Here is a 21,535-nt window from a genome sequence, read left to right as displayed (position 1 = left end):
GACCAGATCCGGGACGAGGCCTAGTTCAAATTTATATTGTGAGTACCTAGCAGAACTGTGCAGAACCAATCTCTTAGTTAAAATAATCTAATCCAAACTATTTTAACCTAAGTAGAACTGCCTCCTAGAAATCGTGTCATCTGTCATTTTTAAAGCTGCTACATGCAGTCACACATCCTTAGGCCATAGAAGTATTCATACTAGTTGACAGCCCTGACACAGAGAGCTGCTGTATCTCCTTCTGGACTCCAATTCTATAAATCCATCCTTACCACTGTTGTGATCCACTGTAGGGGCATCCTCATGCTCCACTACATGCATCTTGCACACACAGATCACATATAATCTAGCCTTTGACTTTATGTAGACACACTACCTTAGGCCATAGCATTGTCCATACCAGCTGACAGCCCTGACACAGAGAGCAGCTTCGATTTCTTTTGCATTCCATTATTTTATTCTTTTTACAAAAACCAATTATATTACCATTGTGATCCACTGCAGGGGTACTTTCATGCTCCACTACATGCATCTTGTACACTCAGATCACCTCGCTCATGGAAGCACCTGCAATCGGGGGTCTGAACAAGCCTCCGGTCTACTCTCTGCAGCAGTGGCTGCTACCTACGTGCCCCTGCAACTGCACATGTGCTGTGGAGAAGCCTTGACTCTCCTGCACATGCGCAATCGCAAACGCGAGACAGCTCGCCTTTCAGCCACTTTCACTTTGCGAGTGGTCGCACATCAGGGAAGTTCGGCCGCCCCACAGCACTCTGGGCCTCATTCAATAGCCACTTCCATACCTACAGGTGAGCCCTAGCTGCTGCTGCATTAATGAACAGCTGGCCCCTTCATGTTGCACATCTACGTGCATTTTGCCTCAGCCAGCACGCTTCGTGCATTTTCTTAAACAGCATTATACTTGCCTTCCAGTAGAACACTGCTGCCTGCCCTCAGCGTTGCCTTAGCCCAGCGCCTCTACCCCTTTGATGTCAACGGCCAACTTACCCACGGCTCGTACACCATTATGCACATTAAGGTAAAGAATGCTCTAACCTTTGCAATAGTGACACAATGGTGCCAGCCCATAGTTAGCCTACAATGCTTCCTTTTTTAACCTCACAATGCTTACTTAGGCACATATATTTTCTTCCTTTTGATTTTGTAGTGCCTTATTCATAACGTAGGCCTAGAAGGATGTGTAGCAGTTTCTCGTCACCGGCCTCCCTCCACCACCATTGTATTCCCTAAGCCAGTAGGCAACTACACCTGTTGCTAACACCGTTCAGGTCAGTGCTAGAACTGAAGGGCATTTTCTTGAAATGATTATACCCAATTGTTTTTAACAAAGTCTGTGCACTTACTTCCCTGTCCCTCATATAGCTAAAAGCACTCATTAGAATATGTCATATATTCTTCCATTGTTTTACTTACCTTCCCCTCTGCTTCATGCAGGGGTTTTCTACATCTTGGCTCCAGAAGAAGGCTCTTTAACTACGCATGCCAAAAAGTCTTTGAACCCTGGCACCATTTGTTGCCCTCGTGTTCCACCCCGTTTGGGGTCTTTGATTCATCTTCCTGACGTCGACCCATAACAAGGTCACCCTTTAGCCTGGCTCTAGTAGACCTCCCCAAGGTCCAAACTCCTAGACAAACTATATTGAGTATACCTTTACTAGGAGACAAAAAGACATTAAAACTATACAAAGCTCCAGTGTCAGCCAAAGACATTAACTAACAGCTTCTGTTTCTCAATGTGAGGTGAAAATCTGTGCGCACCTAGTCCATTCTGACACCTGTGACTTTGCTTTGTATGCACTCATAATGTTTTTCAATGTATGTCCAAACTGCATGAAGTAATGCCTTTTTTTTCGTTTTTGTATAAATAACTCACACTGTTGAGATATCATCGGAACTATCTGTACCTCTTGAACTATGGTACACTTTGCACTGTTATTTGTGAACCTTTTCTTGTCTTTGTTTAAAATGTTCACAGTCCTTCACGTTTATGTTTTTAAAAAATTAAAAAATAATTTCAGCAATAAGAAAAACTGACCTACCTTAACTATACCGAGTGTCTAGTTGTATTTTACACAGCAGCGCATGACATGGTAGTAAAATAGTATACTACATGTTTGCCATATATTTTTGACTAAACTTGCACCTAAATGAGTTGAAATTGAAAATAATTGTTTACAGGCAGGACCCCTCCTTGTTTTCATCTTTTGGTAGCCCATACTCCTGTTTGTATGCTGGGCTCTCAATCCTGTTACCTCCTGCTGAATATGTAACAACAATGTGGGAATGCCTGAGTGTGTAACAACTTTGTGTATTTGGCAGATAAATTGTGTGTGTGCTTGAAAGAGACAGATAGGTATGAGAGGGAGAGTTATATGTATGGCTTTGGGAGTTTGTAACAAACATGGAATTGCATGTGGTGGCATCTCTTACAGAGCATTGTGTGTACAAGTGCAAAGGCAAGAGACTTGTGTGCCAAGTGTGAAGGCCTTCTGTGTATGACTAAGTTCGCATTCTCCAGCATTAGATATTTCATAGATGAACTTGCTGTTTGAATATTCCCCATCGTCAGGCTGCGAATCCTCAGCAACACTGGAGCAGTTTTCATTTGAAAACCTGCAGTCAATATAGTGTTCTCTTATAGTTGTTTTGGCTCATATTACCCACGAGCCAATAGGCAGTTCCTTAGCTCCACCCCAGATGCCATCTTCAGATTTGTACAGCACATTCAGGTTTTGAGAGTTCTGTTCAAGTTCTCTACTTTCATTCAATGATTGTCTACAATTTTTCTAACTTTCAAGGCTATTTATTATATCGCTGGAAAGCTCAGATATGTGCCTTTCTTGGGTTTGAGGAAAATCCTACATCAATTGGATACTCCCTGCAGGGAAGACCTGTGTTTCTACCTCAGAATTGAGAACTGTGGAGTGTGGTTCCTTGACCCAGCATGGCTCATTCATTCAAAGCTAGAAAAAGCATATTGAATGCATGTTCCATCTGCCAGCTTAATAATATATAAATCGAAGACCATCACCATCGCTTTTTTTAAATCAACAATCATGACTCAACACAGCCGATTGGTCTGCCCATTTTCAAGCCTCTGTTTGTTCTTAAATACATGCAAGAGTGCTGAGGCAGCTGACCTTAACATCCCCCTGCCTAATACCAGTTCAAAACTGCCCCAGGCTTCCTGCCAAAATGCTGACAATTTACTGCATCTCCAGAGATTGTGATTCAGCGTACCACTGTTCAGCCCTCAGCCCCAACACTGGTCTTAGTCCATGAGCCATAGTCTGAGCATTCTAGCAGGGACAAATAAAAGAGGGCAAATATCATCTGCTGAATCAATTTCAAGGCTAGATCCCCTTAACATGACATGGCCTGAGAACACCAACGGCTCAAGTCCCAGCTAACTCGCCCACTTAGCCCTCAGGAACTCCCTTTGCTCCCTGGAATCCTCACATCCAACTATCAAACCTAAAATATGTACAGCATTGTGAGGGGCATTTAAGAGCAGTTTGCAAAGGATAGGTTTGTTGAGGACCCCTACATGTGTTCCATCAGAGATTTTAAATGTGTGTACCGTACCTCCCAGATTTAACCTGGCAGAGACGAAACTGCTCTCAATTCAGTCATCCGGATCATCGCGATACTGTCAGCACCCCTGTGGCAAACCAGCACATTCATATCAATTTCTTATGCTTAATCTATAGTTCTGGATTGACCCAAGGTGAAGCACTTCGATGAGTCTGCAAGCCAACCCCTCAAAATTGTTCTCATAACTTGCACAGACGTGGGCACCAGAGAAAATCCAGTTCATGGAATATACTTCATCCACTCGCAAATGGCTTCACTAAATGCTACTCAGTCATTACACAATCTGGCCTCCCCACACCCACATCATAGAACCACTAATATACTTGATTCAGGATGAACGCTCTGTAATAGCCGATCAAATAAAAAAACGAAATCTCCTGTCTTAATGCTCCTCAAGATGAATGATGGTTTTCTCGCTGCTTTGGCTTTGCTCTACAAAAACCTTTTAAAATCAAACTGTGTTTGTTGCAGATGAATGTTGAGAGGGCAAGAGGCAGAATCTGCTGTGTTTATAAAACCTCTTCAAAGAATCACTTCTTAATGGCTTTGAGTTTACCACATTCATTTAATTTGAGTGTATTCTAAAATAATCTGACTATATTTCATCTAGCACCCGGTCTATATTATCGGGATCCATTGTTTTGTGTCTCTCATGAGTCTGATCCCCAGGTAACAACTCCTTCTCCCGGCCACCTGGCATCCTTTGGAAAAGTCAATTCGCTGAGCAGTCGGGACACCAGTTATTTGTATAACAGGATATGTTTCTGAACTCTGAGATTGTCTCCCCTAGTGAACCGCCTGTGGTTCTGGTATCTTTGTTGAAGATCCTCTCATCATTCATGCACATGGAAACCTTGCACACTGAGCCCCCAAAATGTATTCCAGAGATTGATCTGATCTTGTCATAATTAAATATTGAGGGTCTCTTTTGCTATATTAAATTAGAGTGGCAATGGTGGGCTTTTCTGTCTCATGCCTCTTCCGAGTGGAAAGCTCTCTGAAATAACCCCATTACACACAAAGCATGCCATTTTACTAAAATATTAAGTGCAGGATAGTCTAACACAGTCTACCCCTTATTCAAACCAAGTCAGTTGTCAAAATGGCCAGTGAGGGCTAGTGCAGATCAATGTGGCTCACAAACTATAACTTGAGATTTCAATGGGGTGTATTTTGAGCAACACTGAAAAGGTCATCAACTTAATACAATAATAGCAGGCTGGCTTTCCTTGGATTCCCAAAAAGGTACAGAAAATAACAGTTCCTGACTTTCAACAGTCTTAAAAAAACTGGGCCCCCTCACTGGAACTCTTAGGGCAGGGGTCTGCAACCTGTGTCTCTCGGAATGTATTGGAATATGCTACCCATGATCCCTCAATATTGATTATGCTGGTAGAGGCTGATGCAAGTTTAGTCCAATACATCCTGAGAGCCAAAAGTTGTAGATCCCTGCCTTAGGACGTTTCCAGTCATCCACACTGCGGGATGTTTAAGTGTCCCCTGTCCTTCTTTCCACTCATCTGTTTGCCATTATATTCTCCTTTCAGAAATTACACAATGCTGACCTCCAGATCTGAGCAATCAATGGAAGTTTGATAGGGGTCTACAAGCTAACGCTTCAAGGTCTACCAGTGATCTTAGGCTGTTGGGATTGGGATAGAGGGAGGTCCTTCTTACCATTTTCTTGGGAATTTCTTGCTGACACCCAGCTCACCCAGCAGGCAAAGTGTCCCACCCCTTAAAGACAGTTTCATTCTACTGTCCCTCTTCCACTCCAATACTGTACTGTTCCTCATTTTGACCTCATGTTACCCCCTCGTTCCCTTCCCACATGCTTGTGCCTCCTCTCAATATGCTTCCCACCCTAAGGGGGACATACCTGGTGTTCCTATTTCCATAATTCCAAGTTCCATCCTGGTCCCATCGGTGTGTTGCGTTTCTGGTGTATCTTGCCTCTCTTCCTTAGCCTACCCAAACTGTGCCTCCTCCACAACCAGTGTCTCTATCACCCCCTTTATGATTCTCTACAACTTCTTTCTCTCTCTTCTAATACCTTACCACCTCCTCCTCCTGTTATGTCACCTCCTTCTCCTGTTCTCTCACCACTTCCAGTTGTTTTTTTCCTCCTTTCCCTGATGTGTCTCATTCTGTCCTGCCATCTTCTTTTGATGTCTTCTCTTTTCCTCCTTCTGTTCTCTCCCTTCCCCTGTTGTTTCCCACCACCTCCTTTCCTTCCTTCTAGTCAACTTCACTTCTCAACTCCCTATCAACTCCTTACTTCCAGCCACTTCCAAAACAGCCTCATCATCTCTAATTCTCTCTCATTTAACACACTCCTCCACACTGCTGCTCTCAACCCCTTCCTGTCAAAACACTCTCTCCATTATAGGGGCCCGGACTCTCATCCTTGGACATCCACATCTCAAGACCGCTTAGATGGACCTCAAGAATTCAACTGTTGTTGGGGTTGCCTCCTGTAATATTATCATTACCATGACTGTGTCCCATGATAACTGATATGTGTGGACTATTACTCCAATACTGACCTCCAATCAATTTGAAAAACGTCAACATTTAAGAGGTACATTGTTTCAGAATTCCCACATTTGCTATGATTCCTGTCTGGTTTTGGTATAAGGGTGATTAGGGCTTCCGTCATAGAGTTATAAAGGTTTCCCTGCTCCAGACAGGTGTTTTTCGGTTTCCAAAGAAAGGGTGCCAATACCCTGAAGTAGTCTCCATACAATTCAGCAGGTGTGCTGGCTAACCCCATTGCTTTGCCTGTCAGCTGCTAGTCCCCTGCTTGCAAAATCTCTCCCCTGTCCACCAGAACACCCAGTAGAGATGATCCTCCTTCCTCCAACTTAGGCAGTGTCAGTATTTATTTGTATAGTGCTTTCGCCAAAGCACTGCACAATGGTGCACAGTACAGTATACTGAAATGTAAATTTAAAATCACGAAACTGCATTAAACAAGAGTCGATAACAGACAGGATTTCGAATGAGAATGAAATAAATCATTGTTAGAGGAAGATTGCACGGGAAGAGTGAATGGGGTAAAATGGGTGGGATAGAGTTGTGGGGTCGGTAGATGGGAAGGGCGCAGTAGTGGAGGAAAGTAACAGGTTGGGGAGCGAGTGGGTGGGGTTACTGTAACTTAATGGGGTGGGGTAGATTTGTTTGGTTGAGTGCAATGTAGTGGAGTGTTGTGGCGTAGAATGGATGGGTTAGAGGATGTAGAGTAGTGTGGGGTTAGAATAGTGGAGAGGTAGGGAAAATAGGTTGAATGGCGTAGATTAGTGTGATTGGGTAGAGCTGGGTGGTGGTAATGTGGGCTAGCGGTAGGCTGGTGGTGGTAGGATTCTGAGTAGAGGATGAGGTAGAATAGTGAGGTGGGGTACAGTCGTCAGTAAGCATATAATTGTGGTAAAGAGTGATGTGGAAAGAGTTGGGAGTAAGAGAAGGGTATTGGTATATATATATTTTTGTAGTGTTCTTCAAAGCATTGTACAATGATGTACGGTAGTGCACAATGAAATATAAAATGAAAATAGAGAAACTACATTAAACAAAAGGAGATAACAATGGCATGTTAGACGAGAACCAACGCCTAGGTATGGGAAGGTCGAACACAAGAGGTGAGTTAGAGGGGGTGGCGTAGGTTAGTGGGTTATGTGTGGGGTGGGGCTGTAGTAGAATGGGGTTGAGTGAGTGGGGGTAGAGTTCTGGGATGGGGTAGAGTAAAAACCGACAACCCTTCTTCATTATTTGGAATATCATAGCATCTGAAGCTACACAGTCAACCTCATGATGCATATGAGACTTCATCTTAGGCTGCAACACATATAATATGCAGAATAACCCATCCTTATAGGGTACATAATTGCCCAACTGAGGGTACCACATCCCCACACTCTTGTAGCACTTAATGCTCTATCTGAGGCTCCAACACCTTAGACTAATGAGTGTATAAAACGTAATTTGAGATTTTACCACGTCTCCTTCATGAGGTACATGATAGTATATGTGAGGCAGTGCAGCCCACCCTCATAATATACAAGAGACTTCACCATAATATATAACACTCATCACAAATGATGCACATAATACTCCCGCTGGGGCTTTACCACTCATACCCCATTACAAACCTAGCATTCCATCTGATGCTATACCACACCACACTCTTAAGGGACAAGGAGGGGTTATATGAGGCTGTGCAGGTCAATTTTCAAATGGGACTTCAAAACCTAGCTCTTATGATGTTTATTGCACTCTATATGTGGGTGTAGCCCCACACATTCGTGACACAGCTGGCATTCTTTTTCAGAGGCTGTGACAGGCTACAGACCCCCACTAGTGGTATATTGCCCATCCCCAAGATAATACCAAACAAAACATGTTGACAATTGCTGCTGGGCTTAACTATAACTGCTGATGTGTAAGCTCAAGTGAAGATTTGTTATGCACCCTTACATGCTATATGTGCAATAACAACAGAGGTTGCATTCTACAAAAGTAACCCTATATTATGTTCAGTGACTAAGCTCTTGGAAGTCCAGACAGTTCAATAACTGGCTGGGATTTGGTCCACCATCCATGGGGGCACCTGCCTTGTAATGAAGGCAATGGAAATTTGCCTGCTCCTGTCATACAGCAAATTAGAATTCCCTGGCCAGAGTTTAGCTTGGTTCCACATTCATCTGAGATATCTAACATGGACAAAAATGTATATAGGAGAGTAGCATTTCATGCACAAATTAGATCTGCAGTGTAGCTACTTTATGCCCTGTCTCTGTCAAAGGGCGCAACAAATTCTCAAACCCAGAGAATGCTGGTAATGGGGACAGACCGACCCTCATCTCTTCATTGGCGCTAACCATTTACTTTACTGAAAAGACATTCAGAACAAAAGGGAACATGGACATTGAAATGCAGCATGAAAGTCTGTTCTAAGCAGGTGTGCCTAAAGCAACTGCTTGACTACGCTGTTTGCAGCAGCTAATAAAAATGCATCGTTCAGAAGCTGAGGTGTTTTCTTTCTAGTCTGAAACTGTTCACAGTATCCTCCCCTTTTCTCTAGCAGTGAACATCCCTTTCCAAGGGTAACCAAAGCAGATGTTTCCCTCAGGGCTCTCCACAAACAACTGGAGAGGTTATTCCCCCTGTTTGCCACTGTCACATACACATGACAAGCCACACACATACTATGTCCCACTCATGCCTCTTCAGGCTCATCTTTTCTCAGAGGATGAGGAAGCGGGGTCAGGTTTGGGATGTAGGAAGTGTTGCTTAAAGTGGAGGACACTTGTCATATTGTACAGGATGAAAGCACACACTATTCAAAGCGTCTCCTGATTGGCACTTACATTGTACAACACCCACTCATTGCTTTAAATGGAAGAATGACACAAACATAGCATTTTGTGATGCAGAAAATTAATTCCTAAGCATTTCTACTTACCAAATGTCCTGCTTCTGAAATCCCTGCTTAATTCTTTTATATTAGCAATCCTTTGCCGCATATGTGGCACTAGCGCTACTAAATACATCAAAACCAAAAATAAAATGTTTACCTTCAAATAGGAATTTTCTTTATAGTAATTGTGGTGTGTTGCTTTAAGATACACACGCGACAGAGTCACGTAACTCTGTCACATGCAAATAAACAGGGCGTGCCCGTGAGGCTGTAGCGCACACATGGAGCCCGGACGGATAACAGCTTGTCCTGAGTTTTCTGTGAGGCCGGGGGGGCTTGCGGTGTGCCCTGCCCTCTGGGGTACATTCCACATTGGCGTCAAGGAGGTCTGCATCCATCACATGGACCCCATGGCTGGGTCAGGCGGCAGTGAATCAGAGCTGATGCCCCTGAGAACAACATCACTGGCCGAGGAGCCGGCGTGTGCGTCATGGTGAGAGGCATCTCGTTTACTCGCTCGTGGACATTGTGGCTCCTTAGTGGAGTGCTTGTGTGCCTCCATGTGCAATCTTTAGAGCATCCACAGATGCAGGGATAGTTTTTTCTTTTTTTCCTTCAAAAAAGAAAAGCAAGGAAACAAAGGTAGAAGACAATTGAGGAAACTGCACATTTCGTTTTGTGACTTTCACAGCACCTTCCAACAAGATTACTGGTCCATGTCTGGGGAAGAGAAAGGTGGACTTTGGGTGGCTAGCTGTAGGGGGGAACAGCTTTTTTTTCTGGGTTGCGGCCTCTGTCATAGAGGGGGTGCTCGTGCACCCACATGTAGAGCTAGTTTGCAGCCTGTGTCAACTGGAGAGGTCTGTGTGCACAACACCCATCTCTGTCCCCCAACACTGTCAGCATGCAGGACAATCAAGGATAACCCTCATATATGCGGCTGATCCTGCAGTCCATCATATCTTCAGAATGTTACAACACATAGATGAGTCTTACGCGGCGGCAAAGAATGCATTGAGGGAACATTTCTTGCCACTTGCAAACATGGATTATAAGAGGTTTGTGTTGTGCGGTGCAAAACAAAACGATGATGAATCACTTGACACGTTCCATGGCCAGCTCCGGCGCCTGTCAATAACATGTGCATGGGACAATGAAGATGGTATGATCTGCAACCAATTCATCCAAGGGTGCGCCTCTGGCAAATTACCATGTCAAGCGCTATGGGAGCTGGGCCTGACTTTAGCCCGAATCCTTAAATTGGGACAATCGTCTGAGGTGACGGAAACATGTGCCTCCAAGATGGACGCGGCCATTCGCACGGTCAAGATCGATGATGTCAGCACAGTGGGTCGAGGCCAATGGGTTAGGGGGGCCTGGTGAGCCATAGCGCCGTCAAGGGAGAGAGGAGCGAAATCACCTGAGTCATGCCTCACGTGTGGGTATGACTTCAACACCCATTGGAGTGCCTGGCGAAGGGAATGCCGTGCAGATGGTGTGGTAATGTTGACCACTATGCACGTTTGTGTCATGCACCGGTACTTGTGGTAATCCAGAGAGGTACCATCAGGGCAGGTTTGTTCAGACAGCAACGCCCGCCAAATGTGGCCCTCGTAGACTAGGAAGAGGAGGGAAGGAGTCAGGAGGTAGAAGAGGAGGATGGCGATGAGAACATTTTCTTCATTTCCAGTGTGAGTGTGTTGTAGGTAAAGCTAGGAGACAGCAGAAGTGCATGGTACGAATTGATGGGTCGACGGTACCAGTTTTGGTGGAAAAGGGTGCTTCTGTCAGTGTCATGGCAACAATTCACTATGACGCCATGAGGGATCCCCTGTCGCTGAAGCACCCAAAAACACATATTTTCATGTTTGGAGGTTTATTGACCAATCCCACTGATGGGGGCTTTTGTCTCACAAGTAGAACATGGCTCCAGCTCGATTAAGGCCAGGTTTTTTGTCAAGGACATTAGTGCCAACTGTAAGGAAGGCATGGTATCAACAGTGACGACAGACACAAGTGATCATAGTTCAAGGGTGTTTATTGAACTTCAATTGGGTTTGAAAAATGCCTATCTAATCCTAAATCTATAATAATAATGCATTCCTAGTGGTTCTTGTCAAAATAAAAGGGCCTATACTAATAAACCTATTTCCAATCCTTACTTCTAAATACAAATGGCGTGGGAAACAATGTTATACAAAAGAAAAGGGTTCAAGAAATGATATGTCAGGATAGTTGAGCTGTTAGCTTCCCTTCCCCATGTTTTCAGCACAGGACAAGGCAGCACACTCCAGTTTAGCACAGTCTGGCTTCTCTAGCACTAGGATGCAGTTCAAAACTTCAACATCATGACCTTCTGTGCCAAAGTCTCCTTGCCATTCAAAGTCTCTTCTTTCAGAGGGCCTGTTTGTATTTCACATATACAAAATTTTCTTATGTGATTTATTTTTCACTTTGGATCCCCCTCTGCCGGGCTCAGATCCACTTTAACACAATGTTCTCAGGATTCTCACATATCCGATTTCTCAGTTGATTCACTGTTCACCCCGGATCCCCCTGCACCGAGCTCAGATCCACTTTGACACAAAATCTTCAATCATTCTCCCTCCGCCGGGCTCGGACCAATTTATCTACTGTAACACAAACTTGCTTTAACCCAAAGCTTTCAATTGATCTCCCACTGCCGGGCTCGGACCAACTTATCTACTTTGCCATACACTTTCTTTAGTGTATCAACAACGAAGACTTGCGATTGTGCGGAGGATTTTGCTTGACCCATCGCAGGACCACTTCGATTCACAATCATTTGCCATGTTAAGGTGTGCGTCACGTGAACGCTGCGTACCTGTGTTTCCAGGAGATGTTCACACTGGAGAAGCCAGACTGGTTGATCCGTGAGCAGGATGAAGATAAGATGACGCAAGGAAGCAATCCCGACCCAGCCCTAATGATACAGGGATGGATGGGGACCAACTCCCGACGCCACAGATACACTTCCCTGCGGACTTACGTGACGTCAGGACAGTGCAAGCACTGACAGGGAAGGTAGATGGTACTTCAGATAGAGAAGTGCAGACAAGTCCAAGGTGGTTGACTTGAAGATAATCCAGGAAGGCAGGTAGTAGGATTTCAGTAAAGAATCCAGCAGAATGTAGAGACAGTTCAGGTTGGAATCCAAAGGAGCTAGTACCCAGGTAAGGCAAGCCAGGAGCAGTTATCCAGGTGAGGCAGGCCAGGATCTGGTACCCAGGCTAGGCAAGCCAGGAGCTGATATCTAGGTGGAGCAAGCCAGGGGCTGGTACCCAGGTAAGGCAGGCCAGGAGCTGGTATCAAGGTGGAGCAGGCCAAGAGCAGGTACCCAGGTAAGGCACAAAGGGCAAGCTAGGAACAAGGAGGAAACCAGACCAGAGAGAGCGCAAGGGGAACCCAAGGGAGGACCCCCCGGAAACCAATCAGGGAACCCAGACCCAGGGGAGAGGGCAGGACCCAGGAGAGACCAAGAAACAAGGAAGCCAAAAAAAATAAGACTGGAACAGGAGCGGATCAAGTATCCAAGCGGAGCGGAGAGTCAGGAACAAACTGCGTTAAGACGCGGTCTGTTTCTGAACTTGAACGCTATTTAAAGCACTCGGCATGAAACCGAGGCTTGGAGCGCAGACTGACCCACGCATGCGCCGTGGCCGAGCGGGGACAGGAACAAGGCTTGGAACACAAGCCAGTACCACCGATCACAGCCACCCGCGGCGCAAGCGTATGCCTCCGATTATGAATTGGAAGCATGACCGCCCATCGGAGCACACCCTTCCTGGCAAGCCGGATCCAGGGGTAAAGCTGCCAGGCCCGGGAGCCTCCTCCGGAAGCAGCCCAGGTAGGTGCCATAACATGCCACTCATTCACTTTTGTCAACTCTCAGCTGGATACCTTACAGAGACCTTCGATTGAGCACACACGCAGTGCCGGACCACTCTTTTAAAGGTATCATATCTTGGTTTCAAAGTTCAATCACTCATCTGCAGTTCGTTACTCGTGTTGGTTATCACACGTGTTTCAAACAATGTTCGTTCCAGCGCTCGCTGTGCAGTATTGCGGCTTGCAACCTTGGCTTCAACACAGACCGGTCTTGTATCGGTCTCCCCAACTCACCCGCTGTGTAGATTTCACTGTGGCGTTGTTTTGTTCTTGGAGTCAAGGACAGTACCATGCCAGCTGGAGATTCTATCTGTCTTGATTATATACGCAGGAGGGCCCAGGGTACCTCCGACATACAATACAGGATACTTCAGCCTGGTTTCCGGGTATTACGCTTTCTATTCTCAAGATTTTATGAAAGTAACATTTTCTTGTCAAAAAGGTCAAGGGAACTTCGCTCCTTGCGACCCATTTATGTCTTGCCTTCTTTCTTCTCTCATTAAACTGCCATCTTGGAACTGCTGTTTCCTCGCTCTGAGTATGATCTTGTGCTCTGCCTTTTATCCGTGTGGGGAAGTGTAATGGAAGTCAAGTGTGTGTGATGGTCAGTAATTGCCTGACCTCTCCTGACCATTGTATTGGGACACATCAAGTATACTGCTCAGGTGTTAGTCTGTTTTCTCTCATAGCGGGCTGTCCGTGAGAAAGTGTTTGTGTTGTAAAAAGGGGGGGGGGATTGAGTTCCTAAATATCCTACCTTGTAGGATAGGTTAAAGGTGTTACATGGAAGGGGATACTGTGTTTCACCATCCATTGTCTCACTCCCACTCCCCGAAGACCCCTCACCCAGGTGATCCTCCCACACTGGTCCACCCCCAGGAACTGGATCCAAAAGCGGTGGCCGTGTCCTGGCCACCTGGATGACAGATCCCCAGGGGCTAGTGGGTGAGACACCTTCCGGTTTCTCACATTCACCACCCAGCAAAATAAGAGGACTAATAGTTGTAGACATGTGCATAAAAATAAATCAATTGTAAATTAGCCAAACATCTCTCTTTTTCTGTTGCCCAATGCGGTCCGCAACAATTCAGCAACCACATTGTTGTGTGATCTTTGAGTCTTAGTTCCAAAAGTTGTATTGACTCACAATTCAAATTAATTTCCACTGTGACAGATGCAACAATACCATGCAACTAAAACTGCCCATATTTCTCCAACATTTGCTTTTTCTTGGTGCTTTGGACACTGAAAATAAGCCTTCTTTTGGATTGTGTCCTGCCACGGATTCCTCATCTTTGATATACTGATATCCTGCTTGCAGCTTCAGAAACTTTTCGACAGCAGGGGACGCTATGCGTGTCATCGATTCAAAGTCCCTCAGTGGCTTCCATCCCTGCACTCGGATGTGACGTCGACATCGGTATGAATAGCACGCACCGGGCCTGTTGCCTCAGTTCTGTTTATCCTCATGCACAGCATGCTTTAAATGCTTTAATTGCGACCTCGATATTTTCAATTGCGTATTTACATCTTCGAGTATCTCAACTGCGAAGACAGGTTTTAAGAGGTGTTTGGACTGTTATTCGAAAATGTCGTTCACAGATCGGCACAGAAATTTCCTCTGGTGTCTTGGTGTGGAGCATAAAGTTGATGATTGTGGGTCGTGTCAATACATGACCAGCAAGTCCTTGAAGGAGAGGCAGGCAAAACTCCCCTTAGGCAGGTCGGCTTCTAAATCTCCCACATCTACTCCTTCGAAAAGGAGGCTGTCCAAAGACAGTAGTCTTAGGGGTGTATCTCCGCAGAAATCTAAAAAGTGCTCAAAACATACTAAGCAATTGTGGTCCAGGAACGATTCTCAACACTCTTTGTCATCATCTTCTCTACGGAAATCGAAGACGAGGCGTCATCGCTCGCCATCATCGGAATCCTTGCTGACAGGAAGAAGGGACGATTTCCTCATAAATCTGTCTCAAACCAGAGTGGGAAGGGATCTGTCTTCAAATGATGGAGAAGTTTTCAAGGCAGCCCCTTGTGGTCCATCGAAAAAGCTACAGAAGGCTTCTGATCCCATCATGCCGCATAAGGCCAACAGGGAGTTGTCAAAGGCCACCTCTCACGCGCCTAAGGGCCGTAAGCCAGAAGAACTTCCCCGAGAGGCTATTTTTGTCTCGAGGAAAATCAAAGCCTCTGGTTCCCTCTTCCTTGATTTATATCTCCAACCTCTGGAAAGCTTTTAAGCCTTTGTCAAAAAAAAGAATTGTTAAAGTCCATGGGGCCTATTTTTGAGGAAGCGGAAGAGTATGATACTGATTCTCTTTTTCGTTATTCTTTTTGCCACGCCTTTAGTTCCTGAGAAACGTATAACTCAGGACTCCAGGTTGGAGGATTTTTCTGCGTGCTTCAAAGAGGCTAGTGGGCTTGACACTTCCCCAGCAGTGATGTGTGGGCATTTACAGATGTTAATTTCACTGCAGTGAGCCCAACCACAGTAGCTTCAGGACCCACTTGTTAGACAATCCTGACTACGCCTCTGATTGGGATCACTCTTATTTTGTAGACCTTTGAGGGCTGAGTAGGTGGTTTAACCACTACTTGTCATTGTAATCCTGCGAGGGCAGATGTAATTTCGTCACAGCTGGTAAATTGGAACACTGTTTAACAATAGCACCTGTTGTGAAGCAAGCTAAATACAACATAAGGCAATACAAAAATGTGTGAAATTATTAAATCCAACACATTTAATTTTGCTACTTCCATTTCGGTTTAAAATGTCCAAAAGTACATTTTTTCAGATATATGTCATGAGGTACTGTTCCACCAAAAAGGTTAAACGCTGTGTGAATGTCCAAGCAACACATTTGTATAGCTATACTACATTTAAGTTCTTATGTATGCACACAAGCAATCTAAAATGAAAAGTACTACATCCTGTTTGTCGAAGTAAGCAATGATTATCAAATCTGGATATCCAATGCCAAAGCCGAATTCAGCACAGTGTCAGATTCAATTTAAAACAATTTAAAACTCTCTGTCCTCATTAAAAAGAGAGCCTACATCCAAGCCTGCATCTCGGCGGCCTCTAACAACTCGGCCGAACTTTTCAAAATCTGCAAGGAGCTGGCCAATCCTGCTGCAGTCTCTACTGCTCATTTTCCCCTCCCAGGCTCTTTGCCCGGCCTTGGCATCTCATTTCAGCACTAAAACTCAGGAGATGCTGTCCACTCTCACTTCCTCTACTTCCTCTCCCTCTACCATTCCAGGCCCCTCTCCGACTGCTTCTCCTCTTCCTTTCTCCTCCTTCCCGCTGTTCACTCCCGGCGATGTTTCTAGACAAGTCCGATCTATGAAAGTCTCGTCAAAGTAGGTGCTCCCCTGCTCCTACAGAATTATTAAGGGACCACATTGACACCCTTGCTCCAGCTTTGTGGCAATTTCTGCAATCACTCTTTTGCCACTGGAACCTTCCCCTCCGCCTTAAACACTCTTTTGTGCATCCCCTTCTTAAGAAGACTTCTGCCGATCCTCCCTCTCCAGCAAACTATCCCCCGACAGTCAGGGTGCGGATAAATAAATGTGGTCATCATGCCCATTGCTTAACTTGTAAAATAAAAGAAGAGGCAGGGTTCATGTATTTTCTAGCATGCCAGTGGCATGAGGTTCCTTTGAGCCTAGACAAATTTTCCCTTTTATGTATTAAATAATGATGAAATAAAAACATCATACACGTTTTCTGTTTATACAAGTCATTTGCTGGTTTAACTGGAACAGTTGGGATACAATACATTTTCCCTACAGCTGTTTTTGGCACCATTGTGAGAGGTGGAGTTACGACCCAGCTCAGTTATTATGAATTATATTAACTAACACATTGCCATTTATTCCCGATGGGAACATTTCATCCTAAGCATGAGGCAGGTTATCACAGTTCCACCCATTTGTCTTGTTAAGTGGAATCACCCAAAAGGATGAAGGAAAGGGGATGGGACGTATGGATATTTAAAGTTACTCACCATAGTGACTAGAGTACACATAGTCCTTAGTCCCCTTTCCTTCATTCATCCCACCCACCTTCCCCCGCTAGTATGCCAAAGGCTAAAATAGTCTGCATAGCCAAGCATTCAAGCATTCGATATATAAGAAGGGGACCCAGGTGAGGTGCCAGAGGGCGGGGTCTCGGGGGTGTTCCCACACCCGGGGTCACGCTATACTAAATATAAATGGGTAGCTCACATTTTCACTGCCAAAGGTTCAGGTACCGTCCCCATGTTGGGGAACGCCCACAAGGACGGAGGAAAGGGGCCCTAGGGCTATGAGTACTCTAGTCATTCTGGTGAGTAACTTTGATTTAATAAAAAAGACAGATTATACTTTGCTTATGCTGCCTATCTCTGCAGGGGAGATCTGATCCACTCTTAAGGGATTGAATTTATGAATCCCCTGGCCTCAACACCTTTCCAAACAAGTTCTATAATGAGCTTCTAGACATGCAGACCCCAACATTTGTATTAGTTTACAATCAAATATATTTTGAAGAGGGTTAATTCTCTCCTGATTGAAAGTGATGGAAAGTGCTCTTTTGACCCCTGTTTTGAAAGTGGGCAAGAATTAGGTAAAATTAATTAAAATTCAATAACTTTATATTGGTGTTTCTATATTGCACCCTTCTGCATCTATTGGTGTTCTCGTTTCCCATGCCTCTGTAAGAAAAAAGGGCAGTGGGGTTTCATTAGTGGGGAAGTGGTGTTGATGGGTGCAGTGTTGGAAGTACCCAGTTCCTGTGTGCCAATCTGATTTTTGTGGGTTTTTCAGAGTAACGTGGGCGCATTTTATCCATAGGGAAGCCAAAGATCTGATAGACTACACCACTTTAGGTCTGGTTAGCCGCTGAAGCGGGAGAGTGTGATAGGGTTAAAGAGTCGTGCTTGAACTAGTTTTGATCTGCTAATGGTTAGGAATGTGGCAGCTGCCTGTGGGGAGTTTGTGTGTCTAGTATAAAGCGCTAGGGAATCTTTAAGGTGAGAGGGTTATTTGGGGGCTCATGGCCATTGCATCCACTCCACAGTCTTCTGGACAAGGAATCCTTGAATTACCTGTAACTTTGCTGGAATCTTCACTCCCGCTTGGCTGAGCCACGCAGAAGAAGACCCCATGGTGCAAAGGGCCCTTCCAAAGGGGACTGCTCATCTGCATTACTTTCTTTTTTTGGGCTCTCTCTCTGCTCCTCTGATGGCGGAGCAGCCTTCTTCCAGTTCCTGCAGTTCACCGACACTGGGCCATCACACTTTTCACATTACATGCTACATGGCCAGAGCAATTGTGATGCTTTGGTGAGAGACCCATTTGTCTTTGGCAGTGAATTTATGCTGGCCCAAGTACTTAAAATCATTAGCACCGTGGGTGGTTGGATATCTTCGGCATTAGGTGCGGATGCCCTCTTTATCGCCCACTCTTCGACCAGCACATTAAGTCGGGGGTTCTGGGCACATAATGGCCAGAAATCCCACCCACATCAGGTGCTAAGGCTTAAAATGCGGCCAAGTTACATGTTGATCAGTTAGTAGAAAAAGTTGGGCACTAGGCTTTGTATCCACTTGCGCTGCACCTTAATGTTTCTACATGATTGGATTTATTTTGTTGCAAGGTCATGGATGGGTGAGGTGTTGCCCACACCTCGTATTTTGTGGACAAACAAAGGTTTTGGTGGTCAGCCAACACATGTTTCGACCTCTCAGGGTCTTTATCAAGGCTGAATTTGGTACATTTAGTGTTCATTGTGCAACATATAGTGATACATTGTGACATTGATTGTGAATTTACATGTAATTTGTGAAGCATAATTGGTGGAATAAGGGCATAAGTTTCATTAATGAGAGTTATATACAAACACATTGTTATTGCACATATTGAATTCAAGCACATTTAGTGGTATAATGAACCCGGAGAAGTCAAAACACGTGTCGGCTGACCACCAAAACCACGCAATACAATTGCACTTTAAATAAAGAGCCTAAGAGTTAAAATTCTTGTTGAGATTCGAGTGCAAGGTATCCGGATTCAAACCAGCAGAAATTCTACATTTTGATCAGGTTCAAATAGTAGATTCAAAATGGATTTCACGTGATCATGTGAGCAAATCACTTCAGATGTCTGAAGTATTGTCTCTTTTTTATAACAGGTTAGAGAGAGGCTACTGAAGATGGGGCCATTCCAGCCTATGAACATATTTCTACGCCAGGAGATTGACAGAATGCAGAGAGTGATTAGCTTAGTACGAAGCACTCTGACTGATCTAAAGCTTGCCATTGATGGGACAATCATCATGAGTGAAAACCTGAGAGATGCACTTGACTGCATGTATGATGCCCGTATTCCAGCTCGCTGGAAAAAAGTAAGTGATCACAATTCTATTTGTTTAATTTAGAATAAGAATAATACCTTAAAAAGAATCTGCTTTGGTCCTTTGAACAATATAAACAATCCTATCAAAGTCTCAGAAATACATGTACTTTATTTGCTCATTGAAATCACGTGACTCAGATGTATATGTAATCTGTCGCCTCATTCCAGCAACACCAGGGACAGTATTAGAGAGACCAACCACTGATGGACTATTTTATTTATGTATATATTTATTGCACATTTTTTTAGGCGCCTATACAACAAAATGGTGTTTCCAGGCACCACAAAGAAAGTGGAGAGAGATTAGGGGATTAAATAATAATGGCAAAAGGAAACAGTAAATATACATTCGTGGTCCTACTAGGCCTTGTGGCATTCGGACATACATGTGCAGTGAAGAGAAGTGCAGGAGATTAGGGAGGGGCAAGGAACGGGCAAGTGCTGGTGAGAGCCCTGGAGGGAAGTGTCGAGGGGATCCAGGTGAGGAGGCCATTGGCTAAGTGCTAGGGCAGAGCAATCCCAGGGGTGAGATGCACAGCCGCCAAGTAGGGGGCCCATAAGGGCAGTTCTGGGGGTGCTGGTATGGACTGGGAAGGGGCCTGGTAACCTATGAGATGCATGAAGGTCCAGGCCGCCAGTCTCAGAGGCAGACGGGTGGGTAGCAGAGTAGGGAAAGAGAGACTTGGGTAGAGAAAAGCAGAGTTTTGAGAAGTTTCCGCAACTACAGGCGGTCTGGCTCAAATCTGAGAGGGCCCAGGAGGCTGTTCCAGTGCGATGTACCAGCCGATGAGAGAGACTTGCCACCCACTCTCTGCTTGGAGAAGCATTTGACAAGCAGAGAGTTAGAGTTAGAGGAGCGGAGGGCTCTAGCAGGGAAGCATTTAGGGAGATAAAGTTGGAAATAGTGTGGTTGCATAACCCAGAAAGTCTTGTGGATGATGCAGAGGGTCTTCAATTTGATCCATGCAGCCACCGGGAGCCAATTGAGGGCTTTTAGCGATGGAGAGATACGGTCTCTAGGCCTGAGGCCAAGGATATGTCTTACAGCCCTATTCTGGATTATCTGAAGGGGGCGTAGGGAGGAAGGGGGAGATTGAGGAAGAGACTTTTGCAGTAGTCCAGCCTGGAGAGGACCAGAGCGCTGGAAACATTGAGCTTCTGGGGAACATTGAGGAAGAATGCCTCTGAGGAGGTGAAGCTGGAAGTGGGCCTTCTTGGCATGGTCCAAGATTTGAGGGATGAAGGAGAGAGAAGAGTCAAAGATGACCCCAAGGTTTTTGGCCTCATGGGGTGGTGAGGTTACAGGGCCCAAGGAAGGCAGCTAGAGGGAAACATGGTGCAGCTGTCCCAATAAGAAGGATCTCCATCTAACTGGCATTAATACAGAGGTCGTTACAGACAGTTGGGGATGAGGGAGGAGGAAGAAGAGGTAGTGGAGTGAAGTTTGAAGGAGGGTAGGAGGAGATCAAGTGAGCAAGAGGGGCGAGATAGATATTGAATAGCCATGGCAATAGGATAGAATCCTGGGAAGTGGTAGAGGAGAAAGGGCCCAGCTGCAACTGGGAGGGCGGTTAGTGAAGAAATAGGTCAGCCAATCCAGTGCCTGATCCATGATGCTGAGGGTGTCACTGAGCATTTTATGAGGATAGAATATTGACCATGTCAATGGCAGAGGAGAGATCGAGGAGAATGCGAACAGCAGGGGAGTTTGTTTCAAGATTTTCAAGCATGTCTTCACGGGTGTTCAGGAGAGCAGTTTCCATGCCTCTGGGTACCGGAGTCCAGATTGTTGGACCAGCGAGTTCAGTTGGGGCGAGGGCGAACTTCTCCAAGAATTTACCCAGGAAGGGGGTGGTGGAAATAGGGCGATAGTTAGCCAGCAGGAAGGATCAGCAGACAGCTTTTTTAGGAGATGGTGCACAAGGGAGTGCTTGAGGGATAGAGGGAAAGAGCAAGTGGTGAAGGAGTGGTTACAGAAATCGGCAAGAGCCAGGTCAAGAGAGGAGATGTTGTCCTTAATGGTTCTAGAAGAGCAGGGGAGCACCAGTTTGGACGAGACCTTCATAGAACAGACAACTTTAGAGACCTCACCTGGTGCTATGGACAGGAGTGAGGAGAGGGCGAGGGTGGAGGGAGGGGAGCCAAGGGAGGCAGGCGTGTGGGGGTGGTGTAGAGTGTGGACAGGATGTCCTG

At 45.3% G+C, this 21,535-nt stretch overlaps 1 protein-coding gene across 1 annotated transcript in view; it reads left to right on the top strand.

The window, feature by feature from the left end:
* Nucleotides 1–21,535, top strand: part of DNAH5 (dynein axonemal heavy chain 5) — a 4,235,244-nt gene that overhangs the window by 4,023,543 nt on the left and 190,166 nt on the right. Inside the window, exon 76 of the mRNA XM_069613779.1 lies at nt 19,119–19,331. Coding sequence (XP_069469880.1) covers nt 19,119–19,331 — 213 coding nt within the window. The remainder of the gene's footprint in view (nt 1–19,118; nt 19,332–21,535) is intronic.

The sequence above is a fragment of the Ambystoma mexicanum genome, chromosome 5p, assembly GCF_040938575.1.
Source record: "Ambystoma mexicanum isolate Mex_15411 chromosome 5p, UKY_AmexF1_1, whole genome shotgun sequence".
Lineage (NCBI taxonomy): Eukaryota > Metazoa > Chordata > Amphibia > Caudata > Ambystomatidae > Ambystoma > Ambystoma mexicanum.
The sequence above is the reverse complement of the archived record's forward strand: the minus strand, read 5'-3'. Positions and strand labels throughout refer to the sequence as shown.